Here is an 18,346-nt window from a genome sequence, read left to right as displayed (position 1 = left end):
TAGTGTTCTGTTCATCACTGAGCCTAAGGATTTGTTTCCATTATTATCCTGTGTTAAATCATCCTTATGACATCATGGCAAGTTCTGTCTTGCTTTTATGCGCAGAAGTGAACTGCAGGTTGCAGGGAGGGCAGATTACTGTATTTACTCATGTAATGCACACTTTTTTTACCAAATTACGTCGCAAAAATTAGGGTGCGCATTAAATTTGATACCAGCAAATAGTTTTTTGGTTTTAATGTTTTTGAAAATTGTGCGCAGTAGATTCGATGGCACATTAGATTTGCGTCAATACAGTAAGAACTAGAAAGGCAAGGATTAACATCCGCTTAGAGGTTTTCTGTTCTAGTAAGTAAGGTATAGATTTTCTTTAAAAAAATATGGGGTAGGGGCTTAATTTGCAAATGGGTAATTGGCAACATGGGACACGGGTGGCGCTGTGGGTAAAAGCCTCAGCGCCTAGGGCTTGCCGATTGAAAGGTCGGCGGGTCGAATCCCCGCGGCGGGGTGCGCTCCTGCTGCTCGGTCCCAGTGCCTGCCAACCTAGCAGTTCGAAAGCACCCCCAGGTGCAAGTAAATAAATAGGGACCGCTTACTAGCGGGAAGGTAAACGGCGTTTCCGTGTGCAGCTCTGGCTTGCCAGAGCAGCGATGTCACGCTGGCCACGTGACCCGGAAGTGTCTCCGGACAGCGCTGGCCCCCGGCCTCTTGAGTGAGATGGGCGCACAACCCTAGAGTCTGTCAAGACTGGCCCGTACGGGCAGGGGTACCTTTACCTTTACCTTCATTGGCAACATGGTTTTTTACTTACTGGACAAGGGGCAGACTTGAATTAAATCGGGAGAAAACATAGGCTGACATTTTGCTGTTACGTTATGTGAATGCTGCAAAAAAACTTGAATACATGAGCAGCACTGACCTTAATATGGCACCTGCAATATCTAGGGGTAAAACCGTGCTTGTGCTTTCTCCTTTGGTGTGTGGGGAATTAATCAGTTCTGTAAAGAGACTTTCAGAGTAATCCTGGTGATTATGCCCAAGATCTATTGGCAGGATTCTTCCTGTGTTTTGCCTTCTGGAGAAGAAACAGCAGCACATCATACCAAATAGTCTAAGCCTAGATTTAGAAGTGAGACGAGCTTTCAAAAAAAGTATTTATTCACAACAGAGATGTTTTATATATAAAAAAATAACACAAGGAACAAACGTATAAAGTAGGAGAAAGGCAGTTTGCGTTCCCTTCATGTTTCACGAGTTTGCTTTACACCATTCATGATGGCTCTAAAAGGTCACATGGTTTCTGACATCATTTATCTGTTTTACCATCGCCTGGATGTGTTCTCCCCTGCATCAGAGAGAGAAAGAGAAAGCACTTCAGTGATTTCAGCCATTCTGAGCAGACAAGGCATGAAAAACAGAGTGCAACACACAACTTTCCCGAGTGGGGTTTTCACCTCCACTACTGCTAGTGGCTACACTAGCAAACAAGCATTTATTAATTTATATACTGCTTCTGGGCAGCTTGCCAGTATAAAACCAATTGCCAAAAATACAATTAACGTACACGATAACAATTTAATCTAAGCACGGAAACAACTGCACTTAAAATGTATAACGAAACAAGCAGCGCAACAATTGGAAGAGTGAAGAAGGAGGTTCAAATCGGGTGATAAGGGGAATGTTTGTCTGAGCAGGTGTGTCTTTCACAGCTGGCACAGTGCCAATACTGGTGGGACCCTCTTACTTCAGCACCCTCTTACCCCACGTGTACAACCCCTCAACATCACTGCTTCAAAGTACAGCGGCAGCACAACAACTCAGCAGCCAAGAGGTGGGCCTCTTGACTCGCTCGCTGTTCATTTGCCAAGTGTTTCAAAGTGCAAGCGCCCACTTACTCCTCTTTCAGAACTGCTTGGATGCATTTCCTCTGATAGGTGTTAAGGTTGATGCTAGGCTTCCGCGGACTGGTCCCCTTCTCCATTTTCCTCTGCTGATAATCCTTTTTCATTTTAACCTAAAGGCAAGCAGTAAATAGCACAAGAGACAGATGCTTCAAAAACCCTTGAGAAAGTGTTTCAAATACTGCCTTCCAGCTTCATGTGCAGTGCCTCTAGCTCCCACCCTCTTCTACTTATTTATTTTTTAAAGGCTTTTTAGATCACTTGATAATCCCTAAGCATTATGTATACAAAAACAGCCAAACATTACAAAAACAATGCACATCCACACTTACTTGCCGGATAGCATTTCCCAAGTGCCGCAGTTGTTCTTCGATTGTCTGTAGCTCCTTCTTCATGTCCTTTTCACTATCTGACAAGACAGGCAGCTGAGAGTGGAAGTTACGCAGTACCTTCTTCATCCTTCAGCCCACAAAGACAGTGTCAGTCAATCAATCTTTTTATTATGCAGTCACAGACTAGAACAAGATAAAACCAGCAGCCATGTATATCCATGATACAAGATGTGAGGAAGATCTGAAGCATGTCTAAAATAAGCTATACAATATTAAAAGTAGATTAAAAAAGAAACAACACAGCCGTTAGAAATTGTAACAGCAGCCGGACAGAAAAAGGTTTAATCAGGGGAAATTTCTTTACATTTTTTTTTCAGCCAGGAGAAGTTTAGCGACAGTCTAATAATATGTTCAAATAATTTGCCAAAAGGTTTCCCAGATACCAATTATAAGTCCTACCTGAAAATTCTGAAAGAATGTGAATCAGACAATATCATACCAAAAGTAGCTGAGGAGGAGGCAATTAAACCCATATTTACTGACCATGGATGGTATTCAACGAAGTTTTACTGAGAATACTGAACTGGATCAAACTTAATCATGTTCATTCAACTCAGTGGGTCTATTCCGAGGATAACTTAGTTGACCACCACTTCATATACCACTATACCACCACTGTCAGAGTCAACGGGCTCATTCATATGTTCCATTCAACACAGATATAAGAGGTCTCTGCACACTGTGAAAGTGTATGCTAGTTCATTTGTGCAGCTCTTCTATTGTGCACAGAGACTATACACTTGTTGAGTGACGTGTGACCATCCCCAACTTGTAGAGAAAGTTAATTGTTTGCAAATTCTGCTTTTAGAACCGAGACAAACTTACATTGTCAAATGCTAATTAAGCAGGAGCTGAAGAGGGGACTGTCACAAACATAATTTCCTAAAGACAAATTCAGTCCTTATTTTCAAAATGCTGAAAGTTGTCATCAAAGCTGTATGTATTCCCAAGCAGGTCCAAAGACTAATAAATAATAATTTATTATTTATACTCCACCCATCTTCCAACCGAATATTAAACTGCATATACAAACTGCACACCACCCATTTTCTAATCAAAGTTATGCAAAATTATGCACATTAATTGTGGTACCCCTACTTTCAAAGCGCTCCCAACCTTCCTTTATTAAGTTGGCTTCTATCAACTGCTTTTCAGGAAGAATGAGACCAATTAACTTCACACACAATCCACTTGCAACTGTGTTGCTCACCTATTCTCTCTCGGCTAATACACTGAGACCACTCAGGCACACATCAGGGGGTGTAAGTTTGGCTAGATAATGCCAATTCCAAACAGCTTGCCCTTCCAAAGACAACAGCATTGTTTGGGGGCATCTCTGCCATTTTAAACACGGGTTTAAAGGCTTTAGTCAGTGAATAAACTTGCATGAAGCTGTTAGCAGCAGCTTAAGTTGTAGGTTTAGTTCAGCTGGCTGCCAAACTGCATGCTGCTCAGCTGAAATGCCTCTCCACAACCTGGCTTTCTTTATCATTAATTCAGGCCCAGCAATTCCAAAGGGTGCACATCTTAAGGACAAGGCTTCAGCACAAGCCCAAGGCATACTTGGCATCAGACAGGCATGGGCATTTTCTTGTGAAGAGTGTGCCCTTTTACCTGTTCACAATGTCTTCCTGCTTCTCTTTGGCTTCCTCGTACTTGTCAGCTAATCGCTCTGCCATCTCCCGCAAGCTTTTCCTTTGGGTGAAGAGGAAATGTTATTCTGTAATGTATTTTTCTCATAAAACAGAACAAGTGGGGTCTATTTGTTGTTTCTTATGAAACAAAGCAGTTCTAAAGGGCGGTGCACCCTTCTCTTTCCATGTCTCCCAACAGCAGCTGGCATGTCTACATGAGGCTGCAAGGGTGAGTTTTTAGGAAATTCTGACTCTCATCCAAATCCTGGACACCAGTACTATAACTTAGCCGGTGGTGTGCTTTATGTGTGCCTTTTAAAAACGGCTCATAAAGGGAGTGTCTTTGTCTGAACTTGACACATGGAATACATTTTCATCCCAACCGGATGGAAAACATAGAAATGACAGGCAGCAGAAGAGCAGCTGGGTCTCCCATAGACATCAGTGGCGAAAGAAAACTCATAGCAAAGCAAATTAGACTTTCTCTAACAAACAAATAAGCAAAGAATTTTCTTGCACACCCTTATATTTGGGATAGATGTGGAAGCAGAGATTTTATGAGTATGGTGAAATAAGACAACCGAAAGTAACTGAATCCATGTCCCTGTATAACTGAAGTGCCCCACTGAACCCCAAACCCCAAAACTTCCACCACTGAAATCCCAGTAATGTCCAGGAAATCCCAGCAGCACTACCCACTGATAAATTCTATGAACCGTTAAAAGACAATGCCAACCAATGTTGTTTGACACATTATAAAAAACAGCCAGAAGCAAATAAAAGCCACAAACTTTTTCTAGCCTACTATATGTTTTGGAAAGTGGTCTGTCCACCTGTATGTTCTCTAGGCATTCTTAAGATGTCATTGCCAAACTTGGTACAACAGTGCCTGAGGCCAAGGAGCCAACTTCCATTGATGCTTGGATACAGTCGGCTGCCATTTTGAAACAAGATGGCAGAACGAACTGTTCCTACCTCTGTCAATTGGGAAACCTCTGATGGCATCGTTGCCCAGTTTGGCATGATGGTTCTTGAGGCAGAGTGGGTTTTTGTCTAGGTTTGGATACTGTCAGAAAATCTGGCAGAAAATTAAAGCGTTTGCGCACTGGATTTAGTGAAAGCCTGAATCCCATACCAAATCAGGCCAATCTGGACTTTAACCAAGTTGGGCCATGACAACCCTGGATCCAAACTGCACTGGTTAACATTTCCAGATCTGGCATGGTAGTTCCTGAGATGGTGGAGGATGTTTTGTCTCTATTGAAATATAACTGGGTGTTGGGAGGTGGCATCAAGTGCCCTAGAAATTACAAATTACATTATCCATTTATAAATACCAGCATCTTTTGATTTCTAAGAATCCCTGAGCAACAGGAACTTTTAGCTAGTAATTAAAAAAAAAAAGATGAGCAGGAGAATATTATTTTCTAGTGCTACTTTGGGCCCAATTTCAGTACAGGGCTCTTCTTATATTCTTAAAAGCTGCATAATGAAAAGCAGCCAAGTGGCAGAAGTCTGGTGGACACCTCAGACAGTAATTAGGAAAACATTTCTTTAAAACAAGCTTACACTGAAACATCACTAATGAATTAAACTATCACTAGAACAGGAACACAAAGGGGGGACTAAATCACATGGAAAAGAAGAGTAACAAAATCTGCAAATCCTAGAAGCTCTCTTCAGGTTTCAACCTGGGATAAAACGCTTGTATCTAATATCGGACTGTGGTGGACGTCTCTGGAAAGGATGTTCTGAAAAGTACCTTACAGATCCTTCTAGGCTCAGTGATGCCTACTCTGGCTGGTACCAGCTCTTTAAGGTTTTGAACAGGAGGGCTTTCCCGACCCTAATACCCAAGATCGTTTTTCACTAGTGATGGATGGGGTTAAACCAGAGATTTTTGACATGCAAGGCACATTCTCTACCACTGAGCTCTGAGCTGCTCCCACGGGGCAACCCACTTCTTTTAAACTACCAGCCAAGCTAGCTTAAAAGGCAAAGAGACGGTTGCCTCACCTTTCCTCTCGACAGTAGGCAAGATCTTCCAGCTGCTTCTTTTTCTGTTCCCGTAGCAATTTCACTCTGAGGAGCAAGGGTTGAAGGGATGGCCAAACAGTTAGGTTTTTTGATGCAACCTGGCTTGCCTTTCTGCTCTCCCCTACACCTCTAACCCATTGTTCAATGAGAAAAATAAATTACGAGGAACAAGGGGGTTAACCAGGGGTGGAGACATTTAAAGACATTTAAAGAGCTATTAACTGCTCTGTTCCGAAAACGAGAGAAAGGGGGAGGATGACGACCTAGCTGTAGAACAGAGGTGGGCAACCTTTTTCCGGGGGGTGGGGAGCACATTTCCTTGATACTCTGTTAGGGGCTGCATCCTCTGGTGGACAGGACAACCCCTTTCCCCACCCCGATCCAGAGGGCTGCTGGAGTAGGTGCATTACCCCCTCATTCTCCTTTGCCAGAGGACAGAACTGACAGCTTGCAGAAGGCTTTTGAAATTAAGCCAAATGTTGCCACCAATTGTATTTCCTTTGGAGCAGGGGTTGGGGGCAAACAAGGCAGGGATTTCCACCCAGTTATGCCACTCTTTCGATTAGCCCAATGATAAAAGCAAATCAGGGATACGCTCTTCACAAAAATGTAAATAATTCCCAAGGGCAGGAAAGCTATGCGCTAGAGATTCTTGTCCCCATTGCATTACATATGATGAAGTTGGCAGGTAACAGATTGCAGGATCAAGATCAGAAAATGGTCAATTTTTACTGCAACAGGAGGGAGGAAGAGCAAGGATTTAGAAGCCAAGGGCCCATTTTACCTTCGCTGGATCTCCTCTCGGGCCAAGTCCTGTTTCAGAATGTATTCCTCCCTGAACACTTGAGTGGCTCTGCTGAGAAGCTGAAGGCATTCTTCAGGGGGAGGGGAAACTTCTTTATCTGCAGACCTGGAAGACAACCACAACACCGTCTTGGCCATTATACCGTACTGCCCAGAGTTGTTGAGCTGGGTGGGGGTTGGGGTGGGGGGTGGCCCGGAAATGTTAACCTTTTTTTAGAGGGAGTTTGCCAAACATCGCTCACCCGCCTGCCCTGCAACTCACACGCATCGCTAAAGCCACCAATCACCTGTACAATTGCCGCAGCCACAAATAACACGACCAATAGCCACTGACAATCTCCAGCTCCCAGCAGCAAACAATCCCACGTACCCCCTGTGCCCTATCCGTGTATAAGGCGCCCCCTAATTTTTAACCTACTTTTTAAAGAAAAAAAGCTCGTCTTATACACGGAAAACTACGGTACATGCTCTGATAAAGAGCATTTAGAATCAGAATTATAGAGTTGGAAGGGATCTGAGGGTCATCTAGTTCAACCCCCTGCGATGCAGGAATCTCTTGCCCAATGTGGGGCTTGAACCCATGACCCTGATACTAAGAGTCTCATGCTCTACCGACTGAGCTATCCCAGGCTGCTTTGCCACACAAATGCTTCTGACACCATATGCCCTAAGGCTGTGTGCATCAAGAAGCTTGAACTGGAGTTATTTAGGTAAGATTTCTAACTGGCCTCAAACTGAGGGTTCAGCTCAGATAAAGACATTACAATCAAATTGCATTTGACAAAGCCCTCGAGTCGGATGCTCATCAACACACCAGAAAGCCAATCTATTTAAAATGCCCAGAAACACTTAAGACGTTCAATGCTGACTTTCCTCATCTCCTATGCCATCCTTCCCTTTTAGTTAACAATAGAGTAAAGAGAAGCCAAGTAGCCCACCCACCCTGCTAGATTCTTGCCCCATGAGCCTAACAACCCAGCCAGCACCCCAAAGCGACTGTGCCATGACTGACCCGCAGGATATGCTGGTGCAGAAAGAGCAGCAAGAAATTTATGGTGGCACCAGTGAAGTTGCAAGAGCTGTCAAGTGTGGGAGAAGGGGAGCTGAGATCGGCCAGAACAAAAGACCACTGTGCATAAGTCCATCCTGAAGATGGAGGTGGTGGAACAGCAAGTGTAGACCTTATGCAGGATTATAGCAATGAGAAGGGTGAACCCTGTCAGAGGGAAAGGAAAGGGGCTGAGAACACCAGATGATGGAACCCCCTCTTCCAAACAACACCAAAGGCCAAGGTGTGACGTTGCCTTTTGGGGACACAGGAGTGATGGGGGATGACGAAAGCCTTTAGCCTCCAGAAAGATTTCATACTTCAATAGGAGAGGGTTAGCAGAATTGCGATCCAGGATATTTCGGATGTGTCGCTCAAAGGAATCCTGCGATTCGGCCAGGATGCGGAGAGGCGAGACTGTAACCGGCGAATCTTGCTTGGTGCACAGAAGAGGAGGGCATGGTGGGTGGATGGCAGAACTGTCAATACAAGTGTCAGGCATCAGTTAAACGTTTCCAAAGACACTACCCACTTGCTTTCATGAAGTTCTTTAGAGGTTTTTAATTCTTTTACCCCCCCCCCCCAAAAGTTTGCAGACCTTTGCAAAGAGCAGGCATGAAATGCTGGATAAGAAACTTCAGAGAATTATCAACACAAGCCTAGTTAGGAATAAGGGAAAGGCAAGTGTACCAATCAAGGTAATGAAGGGGTATGTCAGGGATTACCAGGAGAACCAACAGTCATGAATTCAAGATCAGCAGAGCCTGGTGCCATGGAAACTTGAAGGAGTTACCTAGGCAATTCAGGAGTCCTAGCAACTATATAAGGGAAATATACTGTGTCCTTGGAAGTATGCCTACCATATTTCAGCATTAAATAGGTAAATGTGGCTCAGTACGTACAGAAGAGGTTTGGTGACACATTCGTAGCTCCTGGTGATGCAGACCATTGTGGGACCCAGAATGTCTGAGACGATCCAAAACCCTATAATTGAGGCCGCTTGGCTAAAGGAACAGAACAGAAAAAATGTCAAGCTATCCCAGAAAACATTGGCAACTGCAACAACAGAAGAGCAGAAGTCACTTGCTGTCTTCAGACTAACACAACAAATATCCACCGCAGAATGTAGCATATCTTTTAAGTGCCTCTTATCAGATTCTTCCTTCACTGTAGCCACATTTACAGCCTCATACTGATTTGATTTCCTAGGCTTTTTGATGCTTAGTGTCTCTCCTGCTCAGTCTTCTGCAAAAACTGAGCAAGAGTAGAGGTCATCCCCACCATTGTTCTCAGATCTATGATTACCAGAGATAATCGCTCCAGCTCATTATCGTCTGTTTAGGCCCTATTCCTATATTTTGACCCAATTTGGCTCTGCCTCTTCATCTGGAGGCTGAATGCAAGATTTATAAGTCTTTAAATATCCAGGAGCTGCAGTGGACCCTATGCTGGTGTCTTGCAGAGATTCTACCCATCACATCTATAAGACCACTAGGTAGGTCCTGAAATGTCACAGCAGGCAGAAATGCCTGGACAGTTCAGTTGGTTAAAGTGTGGTGTTGTTAATGCCAAGGCTGCAGGCTTGATCCCTGTATTGGACTACTGCATATTCCTGCATTGCAGGGGGTTGGACGATATGATCCTCGGGGTCCCTTCCAACTCTACAATTTTATGATTCTGTGTTTCAGTTTTCCACCAGTATCACCAATATGCTGCCTTTACTGCAGTACAGCCTCAACTGGGGCTCTGTTCCAACACCTTGAAAAACCAGTTCAAAGTTGTGCGTCTGTCACATTTACTGGAAGAAAGCTGAAATTTCCATTGGCCCATCCATGCATGTCTTGCTAGTTAAGAAGGCCTCCTTCTGTTGAACCCACCTGGGATGCAGATGTTTCCAACCTGGGATCTACACAAGATTCTGAGGGTACTCACTAAGGAAGTGCTAAGTGTGTGTCACATCAGTAAAGTTTTCTGTTTCATTACATCTCTCTGCCCATCTCTGGGTAATGGGGCTTAACCTTTTGCTCACTGAAGGCCTCCTGCATATCCCCAGAATAAGCATTCATGCCTTGTTCTCTCATGTTCTCCAAAAAAGGCCTTTTTCCAGCCAACATCCTTACCCAGACCAAGAAAAAGGGGCACCCCAAAAACAGTCAAGAGCCTTGTCTTCACCACAGAGAGACACAAACACAGTTCTCCTTCCCTGTCCACCCTGCTTGCTCATCCAAATCTTAACACAAACAACACCATTCAATGCTTGATTTTTCAGAAACTGAGTTGTGTATAACTGTTCTCGGCCTAGATTCTCCAGCAATAAGCAGCTGCAAGAAGAATATGGATTTGGGAAGAAGTAGACTCTTACCTGCATGGCAGAGGTTTTGTGCAAAGGATGTGCTCTACGATGCATTTCTGTTCTGCTCCAAGTTCTTGCAAACGGTCCTTGTCTTCTTCATCTGAAAAAGCAAGTAAACATGCAGGTTACTGGGGAGTCACACCTATCACCCCACAGAACAGTAATGAGGAAATCAGAACTCTTAGCCAAATGTCATGTGGGGGGGCGGGGGGGGGGGTAATCTGGAGGGGAAAGGGGATTGGTAGGGGGAGGGAGCCGAACTGGACTGAGTAACAGAAGATGCAGCTGATCATTTCAGATCTCTGACAAAAGCCACCTGTCCCTTTCCTGGCAGCCCAATGGGAGGTGGAGGAAAAGAAAAGGAGGTGGTCCTGACCATTGGGAGGACACAGATAATGACAAGTTTGCTCTGGCCCTACCAGTTTTGGATCACATTTTTTAATGGGTTGCGCCAGCAATATATGGGTTCAGTTCACATCATGGCTGTGTTGTGAGTCATGCCTTAGGCTCTGGTTCTCCCTCCTCTCTGCACGTGCTCCGATGCCCTTCATTATTTCTGGCTCAGTCAAATCTTAGTTTACCTCCAAATCTGAATTGGAAACTACAGTTTGAAGTAGGTTTTCAGTTCTAGTTGGAGGTAAACTATAGTCTGCCAGATTCAGATGTCTCACTAAACTGTACCACTGTCCACTCTATTTATATCCCACCTTTCCACACTACTGGCACACTACTCAAGACAAGTTGCATCTGTGAGAAACAAGGCTTAGGAATGCAACATTCCAAGGCAGGAAGGTTTCACTACTACCTGAGTCAAGGAACTTTTGAAGTTTGTTGATCCAGGTGACTCCAATGCTGTGCACCCCAGCGTCATGTGTACAGTGATATCGAGAGGGACATTTGGGATCTGAAAATGCAAGTGAGATATTTATGCATTCATGGAGAGCCAACAAAGACACGGGAAGGTTTCAGTCCACATATGATAGCGACAACGTGGAACTGCGTGAAAATGGAACTGTGCCGAACCTGTTTATGTAAAGCAGTTCCATGAACTCCCAGCAATGACCCACATTGTTGCCACCCTCTCATTTATTGATGGGCAATGCTTGTGGGCTGCCTCAAGGTGGCAAAACAACTCAGACCACCGGGAGCTGCAGAAAGAGACAGTAAACAGCTTGCTTGGATAGCTGGGTGATGCTATCCTGTGACATAAAGCTACGTGCAAATCAAGGAACAGGTAGCCTGGCATTGATTACTTTTTGTAGTTACCTGCAAGGTCGCTTTAATTGGATGCCAAGTGAGCAGAGCAAGGGGAAAGCAAGAGAGGTAACTGACTTGAGCTCCTACCTCTATGCAATTTGATTGGGCAGGAGAAGTCCGACTCCAGGGGTTCCTCCCCTTCCCTTGAAGCCAGTTTCAGTGCAAGCTCCAGTTCAACACATTCGAACACGTAGAGCGACGGAATGAGGTCAGTTCTTGAATCCCAGGATTTGACAGACTGCAGGGATGATTTGGTTAACACTTCTAAATTTGTCCTCCCTTGAGATAACAGCTCAAGGGATTAAATTCACTTAGGAAGCACCTCCCTCCCCACCGCAAAAAAAGGTGGAAATGGGAGGTTTGTTTATTATTTTAATCGCACATTGCATGTATTTTAATTGGGAAACCCAGCATTTGATAAAGCGTGGGCTGTAAGTACAAATAATAAAGAAATATAAATAGAGAACCCTCAATTGTCTCCTAGTGAGCTGGTGGGGAGGGGAAACAATATCTACTTCTTACTCTTTTGTGTGTTTATGCTTTTAAGGTCCAAATGCAGATCAATATTGTGCATTTCTGAGATGCACAGGGTTTTTAAAATAGCTCCTCAATACAAGAGGAATATGAAATATAAGACACCTGGCTGTCTTTAGTCATGTCCATTAATTCCCAAGGGGTTGAGTATTACTTACTGCATTTATACCTCATATTTTTCTCCAAGGAGTTAAAGATGGTGTACATGGCTCTCCCCCTCCTCAATTAATCCCCACAAGAACCCTGTGAGGTAGGTTAGGCCAAGAGGCAGTGACTGGCCCAAGGCCACCCAGTGAGAAACATGGCTGAGTGGGAACTTGAACCTTTCCCGGGTCCTAATCTGACACTCTAACTACTATACCATGCTGGCTGCTATGAATAGCATGTATGACTATCTTAGGTCCACTAATTTCATTGAGTCTACTCTGGATACAACTGAGTTGGGTGCAACCTCCTTGCAGAACCTCCAAAATTGTTTATGGCTGCAGAGACAAAGATGTTGATTAGGGGAAAACTAAACCAACTTCCGTAATTAAGATGAGCCGCAGTTTTAGGGGTTAGGAACTGCAAATCATCAGCTGGGCAGAGGGCCATCATGCTTCTGTGGGAACAGATTGCTGGAGAGGGAGAGAATGTCACATATGCCACCTTGAGCTCCTTGGAGGGAAAGTGGGATATCAGTACAACAAATAAATTTAGGAAAAGGATAAGAATGTGCAACAGCACTGCACTATTGGTCACATGCTCAGTAAGCACATGTCTTAATGTGAAAAACCTGTGACAAAAAAGGGGAGGACTGCAAATATAGCAAACTAAAAATGAATACCCAGGATGGGGATACACTTGAAAACAACCTTATGCCAAGTCCATGGGTCTATCTTGCCCAATATTAGGACAGGCAGCAGCTTTCTGTGATCTCTGGAAGAGGCCTCTCCTACCACTTGCTACCCAGTCCTTTTCACTGGAAAAGCTGGAGTTTGAGTGTGGGACCTTTTGAGTGCAAAGTACTAGTCCCTCCTCATATAACGGGGGGTGGGGGTGGGGGGAAGCTCTCCTGAAAACTCCAAGCAAACATACCATCTGCTCATCATCTTCTTCTCCCTCCAGCACCACACAGTGATAAAGCAGCCCCGACTCCGTGGCAATCACCAAGATGTTGGGAACACATGAAAGGCAGAGAACCGCACAAGCGTCGTACCCGTAGTTGTCTTCAGCTGCAGGATGCATTGGCAGTGGGCCCAAGAGCCGACCAAGGTTTCCACTGCTACAAAAAAGAAACGGGAGGGGGGGGGAGGGGGGGAATCAAAGGAAGCCTACTGGGAAGAGCCCAAATTTCTAGGACAGTTTGCTGCTGCTGCTGCTACCCTCAAAAAAACTCCAAGCAAGCCATGGCCAAATACCTGGAACAGCAAAGTTTTGCAGCCAACCAAGACACCAAACTGACCTTGCCAGCCTCAGAGCAGAAAGGCTAGGCTATACTAATCAGACACCAACCAAATCACCTCAACCATACAAGGAGATAATACAGGCAAGAGTTGATTCTTGAACCCTGGGTTTCCATTCAGAGTTGAACTAGAAGCAACTGTTTTGGTGTTCAAATCAGTACCCACCTACCGCCCAGCCATCTATGAGGTCTGGTCAAGCACTGCCCAGTGCAAAAAATGAAGGTGAAAGGGGGATCATGAATCTGGGTTAGACCTTTACCTGTGCAGAAGACTAATGTAGGTCAGAAAAGTCTCCCCATTTTCATACAAGATGTAGAGAGGATACGCTAGCACTTCCTCCTTCTCTCGCTGCCCAGCAATGTTCTTGGGGACTGCTGCCAGGGGCCCAAAGTCGAATGCTACTGCCGTTTCTCCTATCAATGCTGTGTAGGCTCTCCTAAGGGAGGGAGCAGTCAGTTGAGTTTGTAGCAGTTCTCTGCACACATTCAGTTTGCCCAACGGAAAGTGGCCGCTGGGGTGTACTTGGAGGGGCAACTATGAGGGAAGCTTCAGACCTCACCCCTTATTGAGCCTCAGAGTCTCCTCATCAGCTTCTGAAAGATGAATCACTTTCACGGGTGTCTGGGGTGAATTCAGGCTGTAAATCCTTTAAAGCAAAATATGACATTTTAAAAAACAAGAAGTACATCCCAGATAATAGCTTCTATAAACCCAACCTCTATTAGCTGAATACCTTTACAATTTTCAGTACTGCACCCAACATTATTACACTGGCAGAAGCTGGTGCAGTATCACTTCAGCTGAAGAGCTGCCCTGGTGTCAGACCAAGACCAGAGAGACCCAGTTCAAAGCCCTGCTTAGCCCTCAGCCTTGCTGGGTAGTCCTGGCCTAGTCACTCCCTCCAGGTCTGACATACCTACTACACAGGGTTGCTATGAGGATAAAATAAGAAGACAGAGCATACATGCTACCCTGAGCTCCTTGGAAAAAGAGTGGGAGAAAACCGTAATAAGTATTGCTTAAACAATTGCTCCGTGGGTCTCTAAGCATGTGGTTCCAAATAACCCCATCAAATAAATATTTAAAGGAAGCTAAATTAGCCTCTGAAAGCATTTATACTCTGCTAATTAGCTGGAAAAGGTCCTAGGATAATGCTGTGAGCCCCTCCATTTGATGCTCGGATTGTACATATGATTTTTATAAAACCGTTTCTCAAAAAGACACCAGTCTCCATTGACCTTTATTGCAAGGGAACCAAACCCAGCAAAGCACTGGAACCCCTTGGAGGCTCTCACTGCTCAGAGATTTTTTTTGGGGGGGGGCATGCAACAGAACAATGATACAGCATGTGCAGTGCACAGAAAATATTTCAGACCTTTTATTGTCCCCCCTTTTATTTTCAACGAGGCAGCTGAAGTAAGAAAGATTGCCCAAGATCATTGAGTGAGTCTGCAGCTGAGCAAAGATTTGAACCAGAAAACTAAAAGTCTGTGGCTTACACTCTTCACCACTATATTCCACTAAATTATATATATAAAAAAGGATGACTAATATATATTGGATACCAGCACCACCTTTTTAAACAGTCAGGGAAACCAGGCTCCTTGGATTTCTCAAAGCCTGCTCAAAAGCAAACCATTCAGAGCAATAAAGTTACCTTATCGTGTTGTCAGATGTTAAGAGCACAATGTGAGGGTCCAGTGTCTCACTGGGGTACCAGGCGGAATGCTTCAGGGTCAGGGATGGTGAACTAGTGAAGAACCTTTCAGCAATAGGGATGGTGCTGCAAGAAGACAGGTCTCCATCATGAAAGGCACTATGTTCCAACCCAACAGAGGGCTGCCAACTGTTTGACTGTTGCTGTGCCTTTGACCAGCAGCTTGGGCTACAGACGTTCATGCCTGTGTCCCCTGTCAATTTCTGCAGATCAAGCTGGTGTCAAGAGCACAAGAACAGGCCAGGCTTTTCCTCCCCAACTGGCAAACCTATCAAAAGCAAAAAAGCTCAAGGGATAGACACAGACTTGTAACAGTCCTTTTTTATTTCCTAACTTATGTGTTACATGAACACTACCCTTGCTTAAACTCTAGGTACTAAATAATTAGCTATCATTGGTCCTGAAGGGTCAGTACTCAAACATTTTATCTCTGTAATGAAAGAATTTAACTAAGGAAGCTTTCTTTTAGGTAAAAATGTAGTCACTTCCAATCTAAATGTAGCGCTTCCAATCTAAAATCGAACTGATCTTCTCCATAAATGTAAAAAAAGGTTGAAAGAGTAGCTACTGTCCAAAAATAACATCTCCTGAAATCTTGTTTTTGAACCAATTAACAGTCCTGCTCCCACAAATGATCCTGCTTATGCCCAGAATCGCCTCCCAGTAATTTATTTGTGAAGCTCTCTCTCTTCAAAACCTATTCTTTGGCACAGTCCCCTATCCTCTATCTCCTAGTGCTATAACTATGTTCAAGTACATATATCTGAAATATTCACGTATCCAATCCTTGTTTACCATTGCCTTCATTTGCCTCTCATCGTCCCTTGTCTTCCTTGTTCCGTTTATAGATTGTATCCTCTCATTTTTAGTGATGTGCACATAGAAGTCACTGATACTAGCAAATAATGCAGATTGCCAGGCTGTGAGTTCTCTGTGCAATGTCCTCTCCTGTTTCTTTCACAATGGGGAGAAATTCAACAGCCTTTACTCTTTTCTCCAGCCTTGCAGTGATCTGTCAAATGTTAACTGTGAGGAATTTGAGCAGATGGATGGTACTACTTCCATTGCAAAGAAAAGTTGCCTTAGCCTCCCCTTGATACAGCAAAGCAAATGTGCCACCAGCAAGATGGACTGCTTCAGAACTTTGCTCAAAAGCAATCACTTTTAATGGAAAAGCAAGGAACTGAACCTAGAACCTCAGGCCTACAAAGCCTGTATCCTAACACTGCACCATAAAGCACCTCAGCCACCCTTCTAAAAAAGTTTGAAAAGAGACTGCCTCTCTATAGTAGTGGAATGTATGCAGCTGAAACAAAAGTCCCTCCAAATATAATGCCTGAGAATTTCAGTAAAAACAGTCAGCAAATGAGACTGACACAATGTCCTCAAAACTGCTTTCTTTACAGACCCAGATGATAATGAAGTAGCAACCGTCCCTAGTTCTAGAGCTGCAAAGCAATTATGAGAAATGGAGAGCCTACATACCTACAATTAACCACCGGTTTTCCACCTTCAAACTCAGAGTTCTTTCCCCAGCGTTTAGGTAACTCCAGCACCATCAAGCCTTTTGTTCCTATCAGAGCTACATGCTCCTGTGTAGGACTCAGTGCAGTTTGATACACCTCAAAAAAGGGTGAATTTATGCAGAGCAGGGTCTGGAAATCAAAGCAGCAATTGGTTAACGCTTAAATATTTGAACTTTGTGCAGAACAAAATCTTAAAAACTAGTGCAAGATGTGTGTGTGTCACTCAATTACATATTTGGCTGCAAGCAAACTGCACCTGTCGCTTCCTACCATTTCATCTGTGCTCACTCTTTCAGGCATGATCTGATATGGATGCTGAGCGATGAAGACTACCTATATTATTCTTATGCTTCATGCAAGGCACTGGTAGCTGCTACTGTTCTTCTATCAAAGCCAAGAGACCACTAAACCCACAGGGTCTGCCTTGGACAAAAGCTTGGAGAAACCAGCAGTCGTGTTACTTCAAGCATTCTCTCCCAATGCTTGGACAACAATTAAAAACACAGCTGCAAGTGTAGTAGTTATCTAGACTAGAACATCAGAGACCTGGGCATAGCCCTCCTAAATCAATAAAAATACATAGCTTAACTGAGGTTCTGCCCCCCTAACAAAAGACCTGCCCCCTTCCAAAAATTCTGGGACCTGCGTTCAAATCCCTGCTCAGCCACAAAACTCACTGGGTGTGACCTTAGGGGTCAGTCACTGCCTCTCAGCCAAACACACCTCACGGGATTGTTGTGTGTGTGGTGGTGGTGGGGTTAATTGGGGAAGAATGCACAGTGGTACCTCGGGTTAAGTACTTAACTTGTTCCGGAGGTCTGTACTTAACCTGAAACTGTTCTTAACCTGAAGCACTTTAGCTAATGGGGCCTCCTGCTGCCGCTGCACCGCCAGAGCCCGATTTCTGTTCTTATCCTGAAGCAAAGTTCTTAACCTGAAGCACTATTTCTGGGTTAGTGGAGTGTGTAACCTGAAGCATATGCAACCTGAAGCGTATGTAACCCAAGGTACCACTGTATGCCACCTTGAGCTCCTTGGGAGCACAAAAACGCAATAAGCCATTCATTATTATCGCTACTGATAATGCAAGCCTATAGTCCTATATGGAGGGGCTTTCCACAGGTGAGCCACCACCACCTTGAGGCCCGAAGCGGCGGCGCCCCAAACACAGGTTGGCCACCTCAGTGAGGGCCGAGCCCTATCGGGGCGAAAGGCCGCACCTGGTACTGGCCCAGCCTGTCGGGCTCGTCGCCCAAGCCCCTCAGGCTGAGGGCGTAGAAGGCGGCGCGCTCGGCGTCCCACAGGAAGAGCTCCCCGCCGAGGCCGAACAACAGGTCCCGCGGGAGGGACGGGCGCGACGACTCGGGCCCCGGCTCCGGCCCGGCCTCCTTGTCGGCCTGCTCCCGCAAGCGGCACAGCACGGCGTGGTGAGGCAGCTCCGCCCACCAGCGCTCTCCCAAGCCCGGCGCCACGGCCGCCGCCATCGTCGCCGGTCGAGGAAGCCGGTCGAGGCCTCGCCGCCTCAGGAGCGCGGGACTACGAGCCCCAGAGTGCACTGCGGACGGTGACGTCGGCGTCCCGGCGGACCGATAAAGATGGTTAAGCCCAGCGGGCATCTTCGCCACGGGAGCGAGCGAGGGAAGGGCGAGACCCAGAGTGCACTGCGGCCTGCTGACGCAAGCGGTTTCTAGACCGTAG

General features: G+C 45.2%; 1 protein-coding gene across 3 annotated transcripts; it reads right to left on the bottom strand.

Moving 5' to 3' along the window:
• Window positions 1-1,140: 1,140 nt before the first annotated feature.
• Window positions 1,141-18,279, bottom strand: NUP88 (nucleoporin 88). Of its 3 annotated transcripts, XM_028708508.2 has the most exons (17): window positions 17,869-18,279; window positions 16,608-16,777; window positions 15,063-15,188; window positions 13,965-14,051; window positions 13,665-13,841; window positions 13,038-13,224; window positions 11,514-11,664; window positions 10,975-11,073; window positions 10,179-10,269; window positions 8,719-8,820; window positions 8,137-8,295; window positions 6,749-6,874; window positions 5,944-6,009; window positions 3,908-3,988; window positions 2,234-2,360; window positions 1,896-2,014; window positions 1,141-1,345 (listed from the first exon to the last, which is right to left on the bottom strand). In XM_028708508.2, the coding sequence occupies exons 1-17, from the start codon at window positions 18,262-18,264 to the stop codon at window positions 1,282-1,284; spliced, it is 2,328 nt and encodes a 775-aa protein (XP_028564341.2). In that variant the 5' UTR covers window positions 18,265-18,279; the 3' UTR covers window positions 1,141-1,281. The 3 variants fall into 3 exon arrangements, with proteins under 3 accessions (XP_028564341.2, XP_077775990.1, XP_028564342.2); XM_077919864.1 differs by lacking the exon at window positions 3,908-3,988; XM_028708509.2 differs by lacking the exons at window positions 8,137-8,295; window positions 8,719-8,820.
• Between the last annotated feature and the right edge of the window lie 67 nt (window positions 18,280-18,346).

This window comes from Podarcis muralis, chromosome 15 (genome assembly GCF_964188315.1).
Source record: "Podarcis muralis chromosome 15, rPodMur119.hap1.1, whole genome shotgun sequence".
Taxonomy (NCBI): domain Eukaryota; kingdom Metazoa; phylum Chordata; class Lepidosauria; order Squamata; family Lacertidae; genus Podarcis; species Podarcis muralis.
This window is presented reverse-complemented; position numbering and strand designations above follow the sequence as displayed.

Excerpts from the sequence above, each read along its gene's own strand:
- NUP88 (XM_028708508.2), bottom strand. The coding sequence starts at position 18,264 with ATGCCCGCTGGGCTTAACCATCTTTATCGGTCCGCCGGGACGCCGACG. Across the intron at positions 13,225-13,664 it reads TACATTAGTCTTCTGCACAG|CAGTGGAAACCTTGGTCGGC; the intron begins GTAAAGGTCTAA and ends TCTTTTTTGTAG. Across the intron at positions 2,015-2,233 it reads TGGGAAATGCTATCCGGCAA|GTTAAAATGAAAAAGGATTA; the intron begins GTAAGTGTGGAT and ends GCTTGCCTTTAG.